The 21,050-nt window shown below is 30.0% G+C and overlaps 1 protein-coding gene across 1 annotated transcript in view; it reads right to left on the bottom strand.

The window, feature by feature from the left end:
• LOC140437411 (cholesterol transporter ABCA5-like) overlaps positions 1-21,050 on the bottom strand; it is a 110,680-nt gene that overhangs the window by 43,372 nt on the left and 46,258 nt on the right. Inside the window, exons 11-15 of the mRNA XM_072526927.1 lie at positions 13,342-13,452; positions 12,915-13,090; positions 7,169-7,427; positions 4,741-4,876; positions 1,417-1,698 (exon numbers count right to left, since the gene is read on the bottom strand). Of these exons, the coding sequence (XP_072383028.1) occupies positions 1,417-1,698; positions 4,741-4,876; positions 7,169-7,427; positions 12,915-13,090; positions 13,342-13,452 (964 nt within the window). The remainder of the gene's footprint in view (positions 1-1,416; positions 1,699-4,740; positions 4,877-7,168; positions 7,428-12,914; positions 13,091-13,341; positions 13,453-21,050) is intronic.

Raw genomic sequence — 21,050 nt, 5'->3', positions numbered from 1 at the left:
TTGAGTTGTTTTAATAAGAATAAACTGTGAATTATGCTTATCTACAGGTATTCAGTGCTTTACCGCACAAATATCAAACTAAGAATTATTATGCAGCTGACTTATAAAATGTGATTATATCGAAAACGGTTAAATTTTCAGGATACTAACAAGTACACCTTGTCATTGTAAAAATATTTTGAATAAAATCCTTTATAAAAAGGTATATAATTTTTTTTTTTTTTTTTTTTTTTTTTTATATACCTTTTTATAAAGGATTTTATTCAAAATTTTTAATATATGGTATACAGCCAAACACAGGAACTTAGTTTCCTTGTGGATTGTAAAAATAATGTATCTTTAATATTTTTTAACACAAATAGAGCTAACTGAAAGAGCAAAAAAGTTAATCGCAAATTTATGCCACACGTGGCATATGTGGCGCCTTCTATTAGTTATATTAAAGTATGTATAATATTATAATTTACATGACTCAAAAGCATCCAACTGTAAATTTTTGTCTAAAAATATTTACAAACGTAAAAGTTATAGCGAAAAATAAAATTTTAAATTTCCACTTTAACACCCTGTATCTTTCTTAATATCAACATTTTATTAAAGCAAGTTTGCTTAAATCGTAATATTTTAAAGTGCAAAATCTACGGTTTCGGTTTGTAAAATTACTTAAGGACCACCCTGTATATCAAAGACCCTCCAAAATTTATTTCTTTTATAAAAATTGCTTTTCGCAGCATCAGAGTGAGCACAATTTTCAACATATTCATAAAGTTTCATAAATATAATTTTCTCAGTTTCACAAATATTTTCTTGGTTCCATACTTTATATCAACTCTGTGTAAGATTCAAAAAAAATATAAAACAAAAATATTGTCAAGAATAAACTAAACCGATTAATTTAATAATATTACCAAATTATAAAAGAAACAAAATATTGAAGAATAGATAACGAAGAAACCCTTCAAAAATAATTAAAAAATGAAAAATTGTGAAATTGACATTCAAAACAATATTTGATTCACTGCTTTTCCACATTGAATGCTAGATAATAATTTTCGAAATATCATACAAATTATTAATCAACAGTACAATTGTTTGTTTTTTTATAAACTTATAAAAGAAAGGGTTTTACATATTCGCGTTATAACGCTAAATCTCACCAGCGACATACGTACTTTCAGTGTGAGCGTAATCATTCACGAACTTGCTGTATACTCTATATGAAAGTTACCAATGGGACATCTAGTTCACAATCTACGAATTTGTTCGTAATCTACGAATGAATCAATCTGTGTAGACCCTTTTATCACACTAAGTATATTGGAGAAATTGCGCACCAAGCTATTCATGGATAAATTGCCTTCCAGTCTACTTTGACAGAAACAGCATAAAAAGTAAATAGTTTTAATCATAACTTACCTAAATCAGATTTAACGCTGATCTCGTGTTCTATGGCCGCGAAAAGTGAAGCAAAATTTTCGACAGCATTATGTGGCAATATGAAACTTAACTCTTTTCCGTGTCGTCTATCTTTCCTTGCCATTTTAACGTATTGCAGAATCAAACGGTTTATTGCATTTTCATTGGACTTATCTTCCAGAACAAAAGTCAAATGGTACCCGATACCGAATTTGTTTTTCAAGAATAATGAGCTTCCGCAACATCTTACTTTTCCTTTGGAGACTACAGCTTTTCTATCAGCTACAAAAGAATTAATATTAAATTGTATTACTTACAAAGCATAACTGATTAAATGAATGATTAAGACTGTTAAATTCACTTATGTTAAATATAATTTTGAAAAAGTTTCCTAACACAAAAACAATTAAATTTATTATATATTAAAATGTCAGAGAAACATTTATAAGATAAGAGCATTTTTATAATAATTCTTTTTGAAATATGTTAGCAGCAATTTTATTAACCAAACTAATTTTATTTGGTGAGTTTTTTTGAGTGAGAAATTTTTTTCTTTCTAGTTCAACTTTGTAAGAAGATATTTTGTATTTTTTAGCAGCTCTTGATAATAATTGTAAACACAATTGAAAGGTCGAGATATTAAATAGTTAACCAATAGCCCCTTTTATTGACTCCAACCCATCCGAAACATTTAAATATTTTTTCCAAACGAATTACAAGTACTTCTTTTTTCTTACTCTTATATATATATATATATATATATATATATATATATATATATATATATATATATATATATATATATATATATATATATATATATATATATATATATATATATGTTCGGATAAGTTTCCGCGGTCAGATAAATGAAAATTACTGAGTTCTCGGGAAGAACCGCGTTGAGAATTTAAAACTCAACGCAACAAGTTTTAAATTCTCAACGCGGTTCTTCCCGAGAACTCAGTAATTTTCATATATATATATATATATATATATATATATATATATATATATATATATATATATATATATATATATTGTTACGATGTGTTTTTTGTTTGAATGATGAGCAATGAGTATTTTTAATAATATAATATATAGGGTTTTTATCGCGGTTTTCAAAGAATTAGCTTGTAAGTACTTTTTTAAATTATCTTTATTATAACTATTATGAAACACACATATATATCTAACCTAGTCAATGTAAATTTAAAATAAACTATCTTTAAACTGATATTCTTATAAAACTAATTAAATTCTATAGACAATCTAAAATTTAAACAAACTATCTTCAAAATTGAAATTGTTATGACACTAACTAAATTATATTAACAAAATTTTGTACCTTTCTTTCACTGAATGCCTAAATGAACTGTTTTCCACTAAGTATATAGATTCTAATCACCATTGAATGTCTTCGTACTTCAGTTATCCTTGTTTTTTTTTTAAATTACTTTTTCCAATTATCAGCTTCTACTAATTTAAGATATAGTTTTCTTCACCAGCATTTTTACACCACCAACCAAACCAGCAAACAGCATTTATATTTATTCTTCTTTTCAATATACCAATATCCAATTATTATAAGTTGATTTATACTAATCTCCAACCACAATATAATTTAATTTCTTCCAATATACTTTTATAATCTTCAATAAATATTTGTGTATAATTATAAATGTGCATTAAATTATATGCATAATTTTTAATCTTCATTTAACTCACTATATTAAACATTTTGACTATTTGTACTTGATTCACTGACTCCAACTAACTTTCATAATAAACTGCTTGACTTCTGACTAAAAACTTCCAAAAACTCCATCTTGAATCCAAATCACGGGTATTTATATCTTTTGGACATTCTAGAACCATCTCGTAAGAGATCATGTTCCAATTTGTTCTATTTCATACTTGTATGAATTTTCTGGAACAAACCATTTCGCAAACATGGCCATCTCCGGAGATCCAGAGAATTCCATTCTTTTCTATTAATAATTTTGTTTACATTTAGGCTTTTCAGATCAGAATATATAATTAAATTAGTAACTTAACATTCTAATTTAATAAAATACACATTTCAAACAATATATTATTATAACCCACTTTATATTCGTAAATATTTTTAAACGTCACTTCAGAGTATAAATATCTGTCAATCTCCGAGAGTATTTTTGGTTGCCTAAGCACATGGCTCACTTATATATATTTACAATATTAAAATACAACTTTTTACAATTATTATGCTAATTTATTAAAAATGCCCTCACATAAATATATTTTTATTAAATTCTCTAGTATATAACTTATTTAAAACAACCAAATATCTAATATTATGTAGTATATAACTTATAAATTATTTTCTATAAACCCTAATCGTCACAATATATATATATATATATATATATATATATATATATATATATATATATATATATATATATATATATATATATATATAAGACTTATATATATTATAGAAGTTTTCAGGGACTTTTGGCCCTCGGTAATAATGTATTCTTTTATTCTGCATTTAGATTTTTCAAAAATATTTATTAGTTTTCTCAGGATTCGAAAAAACAAAGAATACATTTAAAAAGCATTGGCCCAAAATTTTGCGCCTACGCTCTTAACGATAAAAACGTCAACGACCCACCTCTACTCTTACCTGTGTCCCTACTTTGATTTGGTGCTTTGACCACGCGACACGAGATGTTGCCAAATAATTTTGTATGAAGTTTATTTCAATTGTGGCGTTATATGTATTTTATTATTTTTATTGGAAATAAGGCACAATCTGACATTAAAATAATCTTATTTTGATGTTTAGATTTTTAATTCGGAAATCGACTCATTAATACGAATACGAATCATTAATAAATTTTATTTATATAAAACGTGTTCCGAAATGGAAATCAAAATGTTATATTACACTTATTGTAAAGTAAAATTGTGGCATATTCCCAATAAAACACAGTAAGCTGCCATTTAAATCCATTTCGCCCAAATTTGATTATCTTAGAACATTGTTCAAATGCTAAAAAGACAAATAAAAGACAGTCAAATAAAACAAATAAGTTTGGCAACGTTACACTTCCCCTTTCTTATTATATCCACTCATGCATGTTCGGCGATTTAAAGGGCGGACCTAATATACCTCTCTCTTTTTAGATGTCTCACGTAAGGTCCATACCGACCATAAACTTTTACCTATACTGTATATATATATATATATATATATATATATATATATATATATATATATATATATATATATATATATATATATATATATATATATATACAATTTAAATATATTACCTAGAATATCAGCTTCATCCATAAAATGTGTAGTTAATAAAATCACTTTGTCGTGTCTTACATTCTGCAAAACATTCCATAAATGTCTTCTTGAATAGGGATCGACACCAGCCGTTGGTTCATCAAGTATAATAATCTGTAAAAAGATTTTTAGTATATTAGTTCAATAGTAAAAGTCTATTTAAACTAAAACAATCCAAATAGTGAATATATAACGAACTGAGAAGAACTGAACTCTAACTGAAACGTTTAACTGAAGTTTGTACAACAAATTAAAGATAAAATGGATCTAGCTTATTATCGTGAACAATCTTTACTACAATTCTATTAAGTGGTTTTTATTTAGTGAAGATTTATAAATTAAAACAAGCTTATGAATTTATATTGCAGAAATGAAAAAAGAAACCAAATATATTATTATACTTCATTTCAGATGTCCGTGCAGTAAAGGAATGTCGAATTTACGTTTGAAAACCAATATTTAATAGGCTCCATAGTAATAAGGGTTTTAAAGAGTCTCTTAGATAATAGTTAGTGAGCTTATAATGGTTTTATTTACAAGTGTAAAACGTACATGGGTGGGAATATAGCTGCATGTACATTCTTTACTGCGCAGACATCTGAAATGAAGTATAGTTCAGTCGTCAGAGATTTGACCTCAAAAAATTATAACGAATAAGCTGAATTTTGCTGAGAATATCAATTTTGGGAAAAAAAAATGAAAAAAAGTTTACTACTCCTACCCCGCGACTTCTCTGTAAAATGCCTCCTCAAAGGTGGGAAATGGAAAAATCGATGTACCAAGAATCTGTACGACGTAAAAAAAAATTTTTAAATAAAAAATATACCTGAGATAATTTTAATTAAAATATTGATTAGAACTTTTTGTGTTGAATGAACCGTTCTCTCAGAAGCAACATTTGAAGCGACCAGCCATTTTGTATGTCAGTTACTAGCGCCAAATGAATTTAAATAAAATTTGCATCAATTCGACGGTAAAAATTCAATATCTTTTGATCTGTCTTATCCACAAAAATCATAATGCGTTTTAAAGGTGAAAAGTGCAGCTTTTGTATGCGATTTTTGTAGTTTGTCAAAAATGAAGTCAGATTTTAAAAAATTGTTAAATAAATAAACATTGCGCAATTTTTGCTATTTTTTACTATTCTCATGAGTACAATAAAATTGATTAATTTCATTGACCGGTCGTAGTAAAATTTCTATTGTTAGAGCAGAGTCGTCAAAACCCATGACATGAGATTTTGATTTTGAGTTTTGGCAATAAATATAAGGCATTTAATATATGTCTAAAAAAACTCAGAATTAGTTAGTTCAGTTAGTCAATAGTTTAAAAAAACTTACTTGTGTAATTAAAAATAAGCAGTTTTCAACGTTTTATATTGTTTGTAATGTGAAAGTTTACAATGCCCCACACTTCTTGCCACAACTCAAAACCGACGTGCCTCCTAGTGGCAGCATACAGACAACAATGCACTGCCTTATATGGCAGTACTTTTAGTATGAATCCGGGCCTGTACAATAAATGTAAGCAGTTGGTAGCGTATTGACTAAATGGCGCAGGACCTGCTGCTAACAGAAAATGTATTTAGGCATAAAAGGTCCAAACATCTTTTAAGGTCTTAATACTGAAAAACTTTTTTAATATAACAACAATTATATTAAAATTATCGCAGCTATTAAAGTAAAATGTTCCACAAACTGAAACTCCGTTCGGACTTCCGAGTAAGGACTATTTCAGGATGTTCACAATTATTGGTTAAGAAAATACGAATAATGTCCTGCAATGTTGGAAATCTTTGAGGTAAGAATTATGAAGAAATTAAGGAAGTAGACTCCGTATGCGCAGAAAGACAAAGATAATAATGACGATAATATGAAAAACAAATACAATGGCAATACAATCATTGATACAAATAAGGAACATAATTATACAGAATCATTTCAAAAATAAAAAGACAAATTTAAAAACGTGCTCGTTTTAGTCTGTAAAGAAAAAGTAGAAAGGACAATTGCTTATAATAGAAGCAAATGAAATGAAGTATAGGAAAATAGAAGGCCAAAAAATAACATCACAATTATATAAACTAGAAATTAATGTTAATATTAAGTGTGTAAACTAAATTTAAAAGTAAGTCAGGGTTGTACCATGAGTTTTTTTCCTGCTTTTTTATCTTGGTTTAGAATGGAACCACTAACGAGAGAAGTTAAGTTCATGTAACCAATTGACCTATTCTCCAATAAAATCATTCCAGAAATGCACCACAAAATGATTGAAAATATCATTTTAAATTCATCTACTTTAAAATATATAATATATGTCTAGTAAATAACACGAAAATTTCACAAGAAAATAGTTTCAGACCCTTGAGCATTTTACTGTCTTAAAAATAAATTATATTATTCTTACTTTTGGATCACCAATGAGAGCAATACCAATAGACAGTTTCCGTTTCTGTCCACCACTTAAGCTTTTACTTGCTGTGTCAATTTTGTCAACTAAATCTATTTCTCTTATTATCTTGTCGATTGCGTATTTTCTATTTGATATTCCTTTTATGGCGGCAAAGAATTCCAAGTGTTCTCTTGGCGTTAGATCGTCGAACAGGATATCATGCTGCGGGCAAACTCCCGTCATTCTTCTTATTTTGTCCATATCGTTGGTGTTCCTGTAAACGAATATAATTCATGCATATATTAAAACAGGTAGGTAACATATATTTTTATAAGATTGTGTGCCACAAATATTTAAAGCACATATAAAAATAATCTAGATTAGGGATTATATAGTCACCGTTAGATTTAAGTAATTCGACCCTTTATATAACTTTTTTCCTCTGAATTTCAATGCAAGTCCTTAACGGAGAACAAGTCGTTAATTTATATTTAATAAAATTCAATAGCCGAAATGTTTGCACCGGCATCACTTCTGAACAACTTTTATGTTGTGTTTTTTATCATCAGGAGAAAGTTTGTGTTAAAAATACTTTCAAAAAATTGTACGGAAAGATCTTAAAAACAGGTTTTCTGTCATTTTAAATCGTAATATAACTATTAGATGGCGCCATACCATGACTATCAAAGGAAGCTATGATTAACCAAATAAATAGTTATTGAAGACGTTTTTATGTTATCCTTTAATAAAAAAACCTTTATTTAGACACATACGCATGCAGAGTTGTGCGTCCTTTATTACTCTGCTTTAATAAAATAAACACCGCCTTTATTTAAATTAAATACAGACCAGAAAACTTTTATTTAAAGATCCCTTATTTTGATATTACCTATGAAACTACGTGTAGAAAGAAAAAAGACGTCGGTTGTAACTTTACTTATATACAGTGAACAGCTAAATCATGGAATATTATCTCTATTTCGATAACCGTCGAGTTTTGAAATCCCGAAATAGGTCGATTTTTGTTATAAAATACCCATGTTATAACGTACATGGAGTAGGGATGATGTCACCACTGTTAGGTGTAGTGACGTAATCGTTAATTTTTTTAAATACAAAGCGGTATAATGCGACACCAATTTTTTTAAATTTAAATTCAACTAAATTACAACTAATGATTTAATCAATAATATACTTTAAAGTAACCAAATTATGCATAATAATTATTTTAAATTAAATGTTCGAAATGCCATCCATCGGTTTCTTGACAATTTGTGAATCTACGGACACATTCATCATGTACATTGAGGATGACTTCTGGAGTAATTAGACTCATTTCATGCCTAATTCTATCTTTCAAGTCCTGTAAGTTTTGGGGTCTATTGACATAAACTTTTGATTTTATTTAACCCCACAGGAAAAAGTCTGGAGGTGTTAGATCTGGCGACCTTGCTGGCCACTCTATAAAACCTCGTCTTCCGATCCACCTCCTGGAAAAGCATTGATTTAAAAATTGACGTTCTTCACGTGCGTAATGTGACGGGGCTCCATCTTATTGAAACCAGATATTTTCACTAGGTAAATTTGGATTATTGGCATTTGGATACATGTTAGCAAGAACAGGTATAAGTTGATTTCTCCAAAAAGTTAAATAACGTTCTCCTGTTAGATTTTCTTCAAAGAAAAAAGGGCAAATGATTCTGTCATTAATGATCCCTGCCCATACATGTACTTTCTGAGAATATTGCGTGTGTGACTCAATCATCCAATGTGAGTTTTCTTGACTCCAATATCTGCAATTTTGTCGATTCACGGTACAATGTATAAAAAATGTGGCTTCATCGGTAAAAGGGATTTGATTGATGAAATGTGGATTGCGAATACATAAATCCTGCATAATTTCAGAAAATTGAAGCCGGCGATCGGGATCGACATCGTTTAATTACTGATGTAGTTGAATTTTGTAGGGATGGTATTTTTCTTTTTTTAAAATACGTAATACCGATCATTGAGAAACTCCAGCATATTCACCCATTTGTGTTGAACTACTGTGAGGATTGTCATGTACATTTAATAAAATATCAAGTTTCACATTGTCTTCAATTTTAGGACGCCCAGCGTTTGGAATATGTTTAACGTGCCCAGTTTCTCCAAATTTTCGGACTATTTTACTTACTGTTGATTGGCTGATGGGTCTGTCTGGATATTTTGCGTTGAATAAATTGCATACCTTGTTCTGTGTTCTTTTTTTATCTCCGCATCCGCTAAGAATTAATCTTTCTATGCGTTGTGTTTCATTTAGGTGAGCCATAATTTCTCAGCTTCTTACAATTGACAACTAATGACAATTCACAAACTCAAAACATTTACGTCAATAAATATTACAGTAACTATGCCACTATCACATGCTTGAATTAACATTTGACAAAAAGTTTCAGTATTTATGAGATAACTTTTTGTGTCCATATTTATATTTACTTATTTTCGCTTTTTTAAGTATTTACTTCAAAAAGTCATGGTAGGAACCGATGGATGGCATGTCGAACATTTAATTTAAAATAATCTTTATGCATAATTTGGTTAATTTAAAGTACATTATGAATTAAATCATTAGTTGTAATTTAATTGAATTTAAATTAAAAAAAGTTGTTTTTGTGCCATTAAAAAATATTTTAGTTAAAAATGTAATGTCGTTAAATAGAGAATTAAATTCTCCTTCAAATGAGGTGTCGCATTATACTAATTTCCATTTAAAAAAATTAACGGTTATGGCACTACACCCACACCGGTGACGTCATCCCTACTCCATGTACGTTATAAGATGGGTATTTTATAAAAAATATCGACCTGTTTCGGGATTTTCCTCAAAACTCAACGGTTCTCGAAATAATGATAATATTCCATAATTTAGCCGTTCACTGTATAGATATATAGATATTTGATCAAATTGATTGTATGATTTGTTTTATTTAATGAATATTGTTTTACGTATTATTATTATTCTCAATTCATAAATATTCATGATTAATGTTTTACGTTATACCGATAATATTCATAAGTATTTCTAACAACTCTATTTCTTCATCATTTGTGCCAGCTAAACTAGCTATATCTAATGGTTCTTCCACATTGTCAGATGAGTATTATGGATTACAGTATTATTGAAATAACAATTTAATCAAATTTTTACTCCTTTCGTTTTACTCCTTTCAATTATCTTATTTTAAATCATAAATGTGTTGCTTGTGTGAGTCCATTTCAAATAGGTAAAAGAAATAAATTAGACTTACTCACAATCAATTTAATCTTACTACCCAAAACGACCGGTTTCGCTTTCTAAAATTTGCAAAGCATATTCAGGTCAAACGGTACAAAGTTATTTTGTTTATTTCTTCATCATTTGTGTCAGCTAAACTAGCTATATCTAATGGTTCTTCCACATTGTCAGATGAGTATTATGGATTACAGTATTATTTAAATAACAATTTAATTAAATTTAACGTTTTACTCCTTTCAATTATCTTATTTTAAATCATAAATGTGTTGCTTGTGTGAGTCCATTTCAAATAGGTAAAAGAAATAAAGTAGACTTACTCACAATCAATTTAATCTTACTACCCAAAACGACCGGTTTCGCTTTCTAAAATTTGCAAAGCATATTCAGGTCAAACGGTACAAAGTTATTTTGTTTATTTCTTCATCATTTGTGTCAGCTAAACTAGCTATATCTAATGGTTCTTCCACATTGTCAGATGAGTATTATGGATTACAGTATTATTTAAATAACAATTTAATTAAATTTAACGTTTTACTCCTTTCAATTATCTTATTTTAAATCATAAATGTGTTGCTTGTGTGAGTCCATTTCAAATAGGTAAAAGAAATAAAGTAGACTTACTCACAATCAATTTAATCTTACTACCCAAAACGACCGGTTTCGCTTTCTAAAATTTGCAAAGCATATTCAGGTCAAACGGTACAAAGTTATTTTGTTTATTTCTTCATCATTTGTGTCAGCTAAACTAGCTATATCTAATGGTTCTTCCACATTGTCAGATGAGTATTATGGATTACAGTATTATTTAAATAACAATTTAATTAAATTTAACGTTTTACTCCTTTCAATTATCTTATTTTAAATCATAAATGTGTTGCTTGTGTGAGTCCATTTCAAATAGGTAAAAGAAATAAAGTAGACTTACTCACAATCAATTTAATCTTACTACCCAAAACGACCGGTTTCGCTTTCTAAAATTTGCAAAGCATCTTTAGGTCAAACGGTACAAAGTAAATTAAATGCTGAAATTATAAAAAGCCCATATTAGGGTGCTATCTTATAAAGATATAGATCAAAAAATTTATAGTAATTATGCCAATATTACATGTCTGTGTTTATTAATATGCATAAAATGGATTTGGCAGAAAAAGTAACAACTCACAAATGGGTAAGAGATAATCTATTGAATTGTAATTAGAAATTAGAAATAAACAAAATACTAATTACATGCCTGTACAAGAATTTTTATATAATGATTGGTGATACATAGTTCAAACTATCCTGTATTGTTGATAACGGGTGATCTTTGGTCAATGTTGTAACTGTCTGAGTTACACGAGGAACGGTGTTTCTCGTGACGTCAGTAAGTTCAGTGTATGAGATGGACAGTTGCTTCTCGTGGTGTTTAACGTATTACTTATTAACGCGCATTGTACATACGCGTTCATGTGCTTGCAACGGGCCCGAATCTGACAAAGCATGGTTATCGGACCGGTATCTGATCCACATACAATCTTATTTTCTAATACTAAGTCTAAGTAAAAAAGTCAACCTTTCGTTGAAAATATTGAAAATAGCTTAAAGTGTTAAATAACCTATGCGCGACTACTTTATAAACCACAAATGACAGGAAACATTACAAATCCTCAAATAATTAGGACGTATTTTGGTTAATATCACTTCTTCTTAAGGTGCTGTGTTTTTTTGAAGGTTGAAGATGATCATAATATTTGAACTCTGTTCACTGCTGCTATAAAAAGGTGGTTATCTGGTACTTTTATACTGATACTTCTGTTGCAAAAAAAATTGTTTTATTTACATAAATAAGTCACGTTTAATTTCAATTCTGATTGTTAGTTTCTTTGCAAAATCATTAGTCTTATTTATTATTAACGTTCCAAGATATTTTTTATACTTATATACAAATCTGGTATATTTTGGCCATCAATAATACGTTTACCATTATTATTTGATTTCTTCGTGAAGATGAATATTTTATTAATAATAATTATTAAAAATATTAATTTCTCTTTAAAGATAATGATAAGACCTTCTAATAAGGTAGTAATATTTAACTTATAGAATATAGGGATATTAATTTATTCTTCCTCACATCCAAGTCATTATGAACATTTTTTTTTAAATATCAGTTTGTTTTGAACGTAAATTTAATAGTACAAAAAATTCTTCCTTATAATTTATTTTATTTTTTTTTATTTTTGTACTGCGTTTTCTTAACAGAAGAATTTAAAATGATAATCTTACATTTTCATTATTTCAGATTTACACATAATTTTGACTATTCAAACAATGCGGCAACACTGTATAAAATAGACAACGATAAATTGGATGGCGTAAAATTTATTTACGAGGAAAACGTCCGTATCTTTAAACTATTTTTGAAAATAAATAAATAGTTTTCGAATTCAATACTGTTAGTAATAATATTAGAAGATTTTGAGTAAGTACTGCTTTATTCCTTACCTGACATCATAACCAAAAACAAAAGCACTTCCACTAGTAGGTGAGGACAATCCAGTCAAAATATTAAACAGCGTAGTCTTTCCGGCACCATTATGACCCAAAATTGCTGTGATTTGGCCTTTATATATCGACAAATTTATACCATCGAGTGCAGTAACGGTTGGTTTTCGGCAATTCTGTGAATATTACAACAAAATATGTATATAATATATTTCATGAATCTGAACACATCTGAATGTTTAAGATTTCTAATTAGATGTTTTAAGGAAACTAAACTATTAATATCTGTAAATTTAGAATATGAGGTTTCTGGATATACCGAATTATTCTAAAATATTTACACTTTACTTTTACAGTGAGCTGTAAAATCCATTTCACAAAAATATAACAAAAAACTAATTTTATTTCATTAACATAAAAATATTACCCTGAAACTTTTATTCAAGTTCATAATTCTGATCGCTTCTTGATCTTGCATTTGCCGCGGCACTGGCTCTACATCTGCAGAACTTTCAGGGTTAAGTTGGTTGGGAGGCATCTGAAAACGAAAAAGCAATAGTATTAAATTAAAATTGTATTAAAAGTTTTCTTCATTACAAAAAAATAATTAAAAGAAGTTAAAATAATATTGCTTTTACTGCTCAGAAGAATATATTATGACTCACTACAGAACATCCACTGAACTGCTTACCGTGACTTTGTCATAAATTATTTTCTGTTAATTTTTGCTCTTGTTTGTTATGTTTTAGGTTACGTTTTATATTTCTTTTTTATTTACCTACTTTGTATTTTTAACTTGCTGCAAACAATATTTGTATTTGTAAAGTAATTAAATAAATAAATCAATTAATCTCTCATACATAACATATTAAACATTTGACAACTTAACCATATAAAAATACTGAGATGTTAAAAATAATCTAAATACCTACTTGCAGACTTTTGCTTACAAGCAAATATTTACTATAACGAACGTTTTGGCTTTGGCTTTGAAAAAGGTTAACCAGGGAACAATCGCGTTCTTTTCTGTCACACGATCGGTAGGGCGTTACTTTACATCTATCTAACAATACTAATTTAAAACCAATTTTTATTTTATAATATTTTTATTTACTTTTTAAGTTAAAAATATCTACTTCAAACAATTGAAGGGGTGAGTGGATGAAGGGAGTAAGTAACAAAACTGAGTTTTTGAGAAATTTAACTTCAAAGTTTTATCGCTGGAACTTTTTTATTAATCGATTTTTTAAACCGATTTTTTTTTATTCTCACAGGTAGGATATGTATAAATTTTATTGTAAAAACAAAAATCTCCCCGATTTTTAAAAACTTATTTGAAAAATATATATTTGTACTTTCCTCTTTTATCCAAAAACTTTTTTGTGTTAGAAATTATGTCTATGCCAAAATGAAGGGGGTATGTGGACTTACCTCCTTTATCTAGGATAAATATTTGCATTTTCTTTTGAATAAGCGCTATAATCAGGAAAAAAATAACATGGATGTCAAGTAAACACTTATATTTTTGGTTTTACAAAGGAATCACAAACACTGAATTTCTAAGCAGCTTTTTAATCAGTCTAAGGATATTGTACCACCTTCTTAAAATGTTTGTTGCTCTATGATGACTTCATAATACCACTTATCCCTTTCCGGAATGAAGCAAAGCTGTTCTTTTAGGTTGTCTACCTTTTCTTTGCTTAAGGATCCAGTATTTTGGATATGTCTTGGAATGTTGAATTGTATAGGTAGAAGGGATGGGAAATTTTTCTGCTTGAGGATACATACCATTTTGAAAGGTGTGTAGTAATCGTTAGACTCCTTGAAAAGGTATGATCCAAAGACATCTACGCGAATCCACTTGATTCCAGTTTTGAAATTAACCTTTTCATTAAGAAGATCTTTTTTTCTATTCATTAGTTTCATGGTTTTCATAATATTTTCCGTGTCTCTAAAGTGATGTTGCATGTCTATCACCATATTTTTCTTGGTTGAAGAAACAATCGCATCACGATATTCATCAGAGATGTAAATGTTTTGATGTTTCTTTAGTCGTTTCTCAATATGTCCAAATGCTCTATCCGAGTCTAAGTACGAGTGTCCTACCTCTGGAAACTTGTGCTCAATCGTTTTAAAGATGCTTTTGCCCACAAGATACTGAAACAGATATACGATCAAAAAATTTTTATTTTGCCCGGCACACGAGTCCGTCCACAAAATTAAATGATCTTTTCCTTTGAAGGCTGGATCCACTTCGATTGTTCGTAGAAAACAACTAAAAATTTCCGAGCTACCTCTGGAAGCTTGATTTTCCGTCCATGTGCAGAAAAGAGTTTTTTCCACATTTTTGGTTATTATGTGGATTCCTAAGTTGTAAAGCCACATTTGTCTAAGATAAAAGGCTTTCGAGGTAAGACTAAGCCTAGGTAGGGGCCTGATTTGTAATTTTCAGCGTGCTCTTCATTACTTTTGCCAGAATCGCATGTGCTAGATGTATCGCTTTTGGGATAACCAAAAGACATATTAAATTCATCATTAAAAATGAATCGGTATGTAGCCTCTTTTATTTGAAATTTTTCATTTCTTCTTTAAAGTTTATGCATTCTAGGGATCGAAAGTTGCGGTGAAAGATATTTTTTGTGAATATTACAATGCCTGGAGTAGTACGACTCTTCTGCTGGGAAACTGGAAATATGCTCAATGACGTAAGCAGCAACTTCAGCAGCGGTCTTGTTAGGTCTGACTGCGTGTTTTTCCTTTCTGTCCGGTTCAGGGACATTTTTCCCTGATTTTATTAAAGTTTGAATCAGGTCAACCTTTTTCAAGCTGATTGCAAACAAGGAAATGAAAGCCCGTTTGCATACGGTAGTTTGCCGGCCACTACAAGTTACATTGTATTGGTAGGTGGCAGTTTTATGCTTTAAGGCTCCAGTTTTCTTTGTCATTGGTTCCCTTTTTTTAATGCTCTTAAAAAGAATACAGTTTTTTGCATTTACATCTAGTTTCTAGTAGAAAGAGAATATTGATTCCCTTTCTTCTGCAGTTATTGACTGTAGGAATACACAAAACACTTGTAGCGGCAATTTTCATTGCACAAAATCCCAGAGTTAACGGTTTTAGCGGGTTTTACTTGGCCTATTTTAGAAATGTAGGTCATCCCTTAGGTCTTTCCGTAGGTTTTATGTTCTTTGGCTATATCTGAATCAGAAAAAAATGATATCACTAATGTTGCCGTTTTATTATGGCAGCTGACGAATACATGAAGGAGGTATGTCACAATTTTTATTCTCTTTGATATGGATGAAGGAAGTAAGTACTTTATCTTGTTACTTACCTCTTGTACTTTCATTCACTAGATATTTAAAGTAGTATGGTCAATAACCTCCTTTATACGCTGGCTATCTCAGTTATTTTAAATCATAGAAGGTTGGGGATAAGCGGAAAATTTAATTTAGCACTTACCACCTTCATACATGCGGATAACTCATTTTCTTAAAAAATGTCACTTACTCCCTTCATCCACTCACCCCTTCAATTATTAAAAGTATATAAATTTAAATAAAAACTCAAGGGATGCAAGAAAACGGAACAAACGCTAAAATAAAATATAACTGGTACAAAGAAACAAAACAAATACTAAAATATAACCACAGTATGTAATGTTATAGATTTCTTTACGAGTCGTACTCCTGCTTTTCATTTCTTTTTATGCATTGACAGCATAGATGTACGTTGGTAAGGACGTAAGGACAGATGGGATTCCTGCAAGTAGAACAGGTATGCTGCGCTACGTAAACCTGTTTTTTCTTATCGGGCATTAGTTTTTTTTAGTCTTTCTAGAGGGGGATCTGGAATCTTCAAAAGATATCTCAGTCCAGGACATCGCCTCACTGATCTTAGTGCGGGATTCGTTCTTCGTACTACCAGTGATAGTTCCCGGGGTACTAAAAAACGCCCCCTTGTCGCCAAGTCTACGCCGAACGCCTACCTGCTAAACCAAACCCTCCTCTGTCTTTCAGCGATCCGGAAGCGGAATGGCTGCTGTAAGGCCGGCATCACTTCCGAAGCACTACCACTTATCCACAAACTGTCAGCAAGGAAAGTTTTTTTTTGAGAGGAATCCTTTTCCAAGTAGCGCGTGGAAAGCCCTCCTCGCTCCTAGTACGGCAGGGCAATACTAACATCGAGCTTTTTGTGCATTTAGAGAAGGTTGATTTGTTTGCGGGATCGTGGGATTTACTCCTATAACGTTGCTTATCTTTTGGCGAAATGGAATATGCAGAGATGTGATTGAAACTCTTTTTTCTATATGAGGTATCGAAAGATTCCGAGACAAGTCTGCAGTATATTTTCTTTTTTGCATGAATATTTGGGTATTACTTTTATAAATAATTTGTGAGTTTATTGTAGCTTTATTCAGTAGTAAACAAAATATTGTAAGCGGCCATCTATTACTTTTCCTAATTACTGAATATTCTGCTTTGAGTCTATCTACTACGTTGACTCCTCCTTTTGTGTAATTGTAGAAGGAAACTAGGTATGGTTTGGATGCATCATGTGTTTGCGGGTCAATTGAATCATTGTCATGACAGATGAAAAAAATAAGAACGTACCTATTTTTCTTTGGAACATAAGATGTCAGGATATATTTTTTAGAGTCTTTCCCGTAAGTAAACACGTATTACAGTATTACAAACAGGGCGATTTTTCACTTGAAGAAATTCCGCTGGTATGTCGGGCTTATTTTTGCGCAAAATGCCTACAACTGTTAATTTATAGTGTTTTACTACACTGAAGACATGATTTGGCAACTTGATTGGACCTTTAAGCTGCTTTCCTGCATATATCTTCATATTATGCATACAATAGGTTTTTTTATCTGCCAAAAAATAAATTTAATTCCGGCAATATATTGTCCAAACAGGCATCTTCCTCTGAAAGCCTCTAACATATCATCAATTGTTGTATATTGGCCCAAAGTGTAAAACTCCGTGCTACTTCTGAGCGAAACTGTCAATCATCGTACGTATTGGACCCAAGTTATCAAATTCTGCTCTATCCTTTCTGGTGCTGCTATCGTCGAACCTTATGGTATGTAGAAAATTTGGGAATTGCCTTGCAGACATCACTGCAGCAAATAATTCAGGTGCGATTCCATCACTGGCCCATAAATCAGAAGTATTGAGATTATGACTTCTTTGAACACCTGCCATATATAAAATACCAATGAAAGTATTTATTTCATTTAAATCTGTGGGCTGGCAATCTCTTTCTTGCTGAAAAACTGGTCGCTTAAGCTCTAACTTCTGGTTATATATTTTACAATATCTTCAATTAGGGTATTTGAAAAAAACAATTTTCAGCAATCTTAAATTGTTTTTGCATCTTTAGCGGCTAACTTAACTCTAGGTAGCTTGGTTATTATAATAGCTTGTGATGTTTCCCTCTAATTACATTTAGTTTTTGTTTAAACCATTCTAGTCTGTTTTCCCCAACTTATATCGGTTCGGCAGAGATTTCGTTGGAAACGGACTGACATTGTTGTTCATTGTCACTTCCATTATACTGCTCATGGTCCACTTTTACTTTTACAGTATCAATAGCATCGTCAATGTTACCGTCAGAGGTTACTGGCACTTTCTCTTCGGATGGAATGTGTTCGTATCACTTGGATAGCTGGGGCTCCTTGTTTATTCATTTAGGCAAATAACCAAAAAGAACTTCTTGTAGAACTGTATAGATATCTGAATCAAAAAGACTCTTACACATAATACTAGAAATTTATACTTGAAAATAGATTTTATCTAATAGAAAAGATGACAGGCTTGGTGGGGCGTTATATTAATATTAGAAAGTCAATTCTACCCATATTAAGTTCTGTCCGCTATCCTTGGACATGCGCATTACTATACTCTTCCTCGAGGCACTTACGAGTGGAAAGCTATGTTGACAAATTTTTCATCAAGTTATCACAGAAAAGGTTAGAATGTTGGATTTTTTCTAACAGCGCGACGGATCTCGAGTTAATACAAAACGGTTTCGATTTAGTAACGTAAAACTATAGGGGTATTGTTGCCAGTAATTGAAAGAAATGTATTAAACGATAGTTGGTACCAAAGTACTACTTTCTTGCGTATAGCTTACCAAATTAGAAAAAATATATTCAATAAAATTTCAATTTTAATTATAAATTTTTTATATTCTTTTCAAATTTATCAAAATACCGAGATCTCTTTAAGTTAACGCATTATTGGTTAAAGACATAAACACTCTTATTTTATAATATATTAAGAAAATCTTAATAAATCATGAATGTGTTGCTTGTGTGAGTCCATTTTAAAAGGTAAAAGAAATAATAAATTAGACTTACAATTTAATTGAACTAATCAGACGACCGGTTTCGCTTTCTATAATATGCAAAGCATCTTCAGGTCATGATACAAAGTTAAATAAATGATGCCGGTACTCTATTAATTGTTGGTTGAACATGGTTCAAACTATCTTGTATTGTTGATTGGAGAACTCAAGTCAACTATTGTAATTGTTTAACAGTAAACAGGGAAGTTCTTGAGGAGACAGATTTTATCCAATGAAGTAGAGATAGGTGAAGTGTAATTGTTTGTTTGATGAAAGTAATGTTCTATACCATTAAGTTTTTTAAAACTTATTTATTTTTATTCTGGAGATATATTTATGAAATGTGTGTTATGTATTGAGATTTTTATTTTTGTTTTGGACGGTGACAGTTGTAAGACAATGAATAAGAATAGATGTACAAATTGTGTGGGTGTGCAATTAGATAAAGTTAAAAATTAAAATTGAGACACTTTAAGACACACAGAAAACACTTAAAAAAACGGGGGGACGAAACAGATATTAAGTTTAAAAAGGGGAGGATTTGGAAGAACTACATGTCTTACTTGAAGACAATGAGTTTTTTATGTTATATATATTAGATTTTAAAGGTAAACTTGACAAGTGTACCTCTTCGTCTGAAACCGGTCGTCTGATTAGTTAAATTAAATTGATTGTGAGTAAGTCTAATTTATTATTTCTTTTACCTTTTGAAAATCTTAATAATAAAAAATTCTGAAACTAATAAGTAAAAACTAAAAAAAAATATCGTCTAAATATCTAAAGTATGTAACCAACAAAATATCTTTAGAACAAAAAATACGCTCTTTATAAAACTTTACATGCAAGTACAATGACGCATAACGCATCTGGCGCCATATTTTTTATTACCACTCTACTTCCGGTTTTATCGGAAATACCCCTAACTTATCTAATTTAAATGATGCATCCTGTATATTTTCGCAGATTTAAAAAAGGTATTAGATTATTCCTAATAATTCATATATACCAAGCTTGGTAGGAAAATTTGTTAAAACGAGAAATAAATTACTTTGCATTTATACCATATATTATATTATATACTATAATATATATTATATATCAATGAAAATAATAATTTAAAAAAAAATTACTGCAAATTCTCAAAATGCTCCTGGTTCACCTCTTGACAATGTGCGCCTATTATTAAATTCGTGAGTCATTATTTTCTTTTCAAGACTTCTTTACGTATTGGTTCACATTCATCAATTATTAATTGCTTCAAATTCTGCAAACATGTTGATCGCTTAATATAAAAACGAGATTTTGAATAACAACAAAAAAATCTAACGAAATTAGCTCCGGTCGTCTTATCCATCGATTTGGCATTCAAAAGATTCCTAACCCATCCAGAATAAAGAAAAAGCACTCCTTTCTGTTAAAACCAAAAATTTTGTGCTAACAGATCATTGTGTTGACGTGCAAGAATATTTTGGGTATTTAGTATACAAATTAGTATATTAATTTGTAATATCACATAAATCTTAATTTCCTAAATTTGTATAGATTCACCGTGTATATTTGTGAAACAAATCGATTATATATAATTTAGCTCTCCAGACCTAGAAGGCCCATGGCTTGGGTTACTATTCTTTTCCATTCTTTTCTGTTTGTTGCTTTATTTTTCCAGTTTGGTATTTTAAGTTTTTCTATGTCTTTTTCAACATCCTTCTTCCACCTGGTTTTCGGTCTGCCTTTCTTCCTTTTCCCTCCTATTCCCCCCATTAGCATTCTTTTTAGCAG

This window comes from Diabrotica undecimpunctata, chromosome 3 (assembly GCF_040954645.1).
Source record: "Diabrotica undecimpunctata isolate CICGRU chromosome 3, icDiaUnde3, whole genome shotgun sequence".
NCBI lineage: Eukaryota > Metazoa > Arthropoda > Insecta > Coleoptera > Chrysomelidae > Diabrotica > Diabrotica undecimpunctata.
The sequence above is the reverse complement of the archived record's forward strand: the minus strand, read 5'-3'. Positions and strand labels throughout refer to the sequence as shown.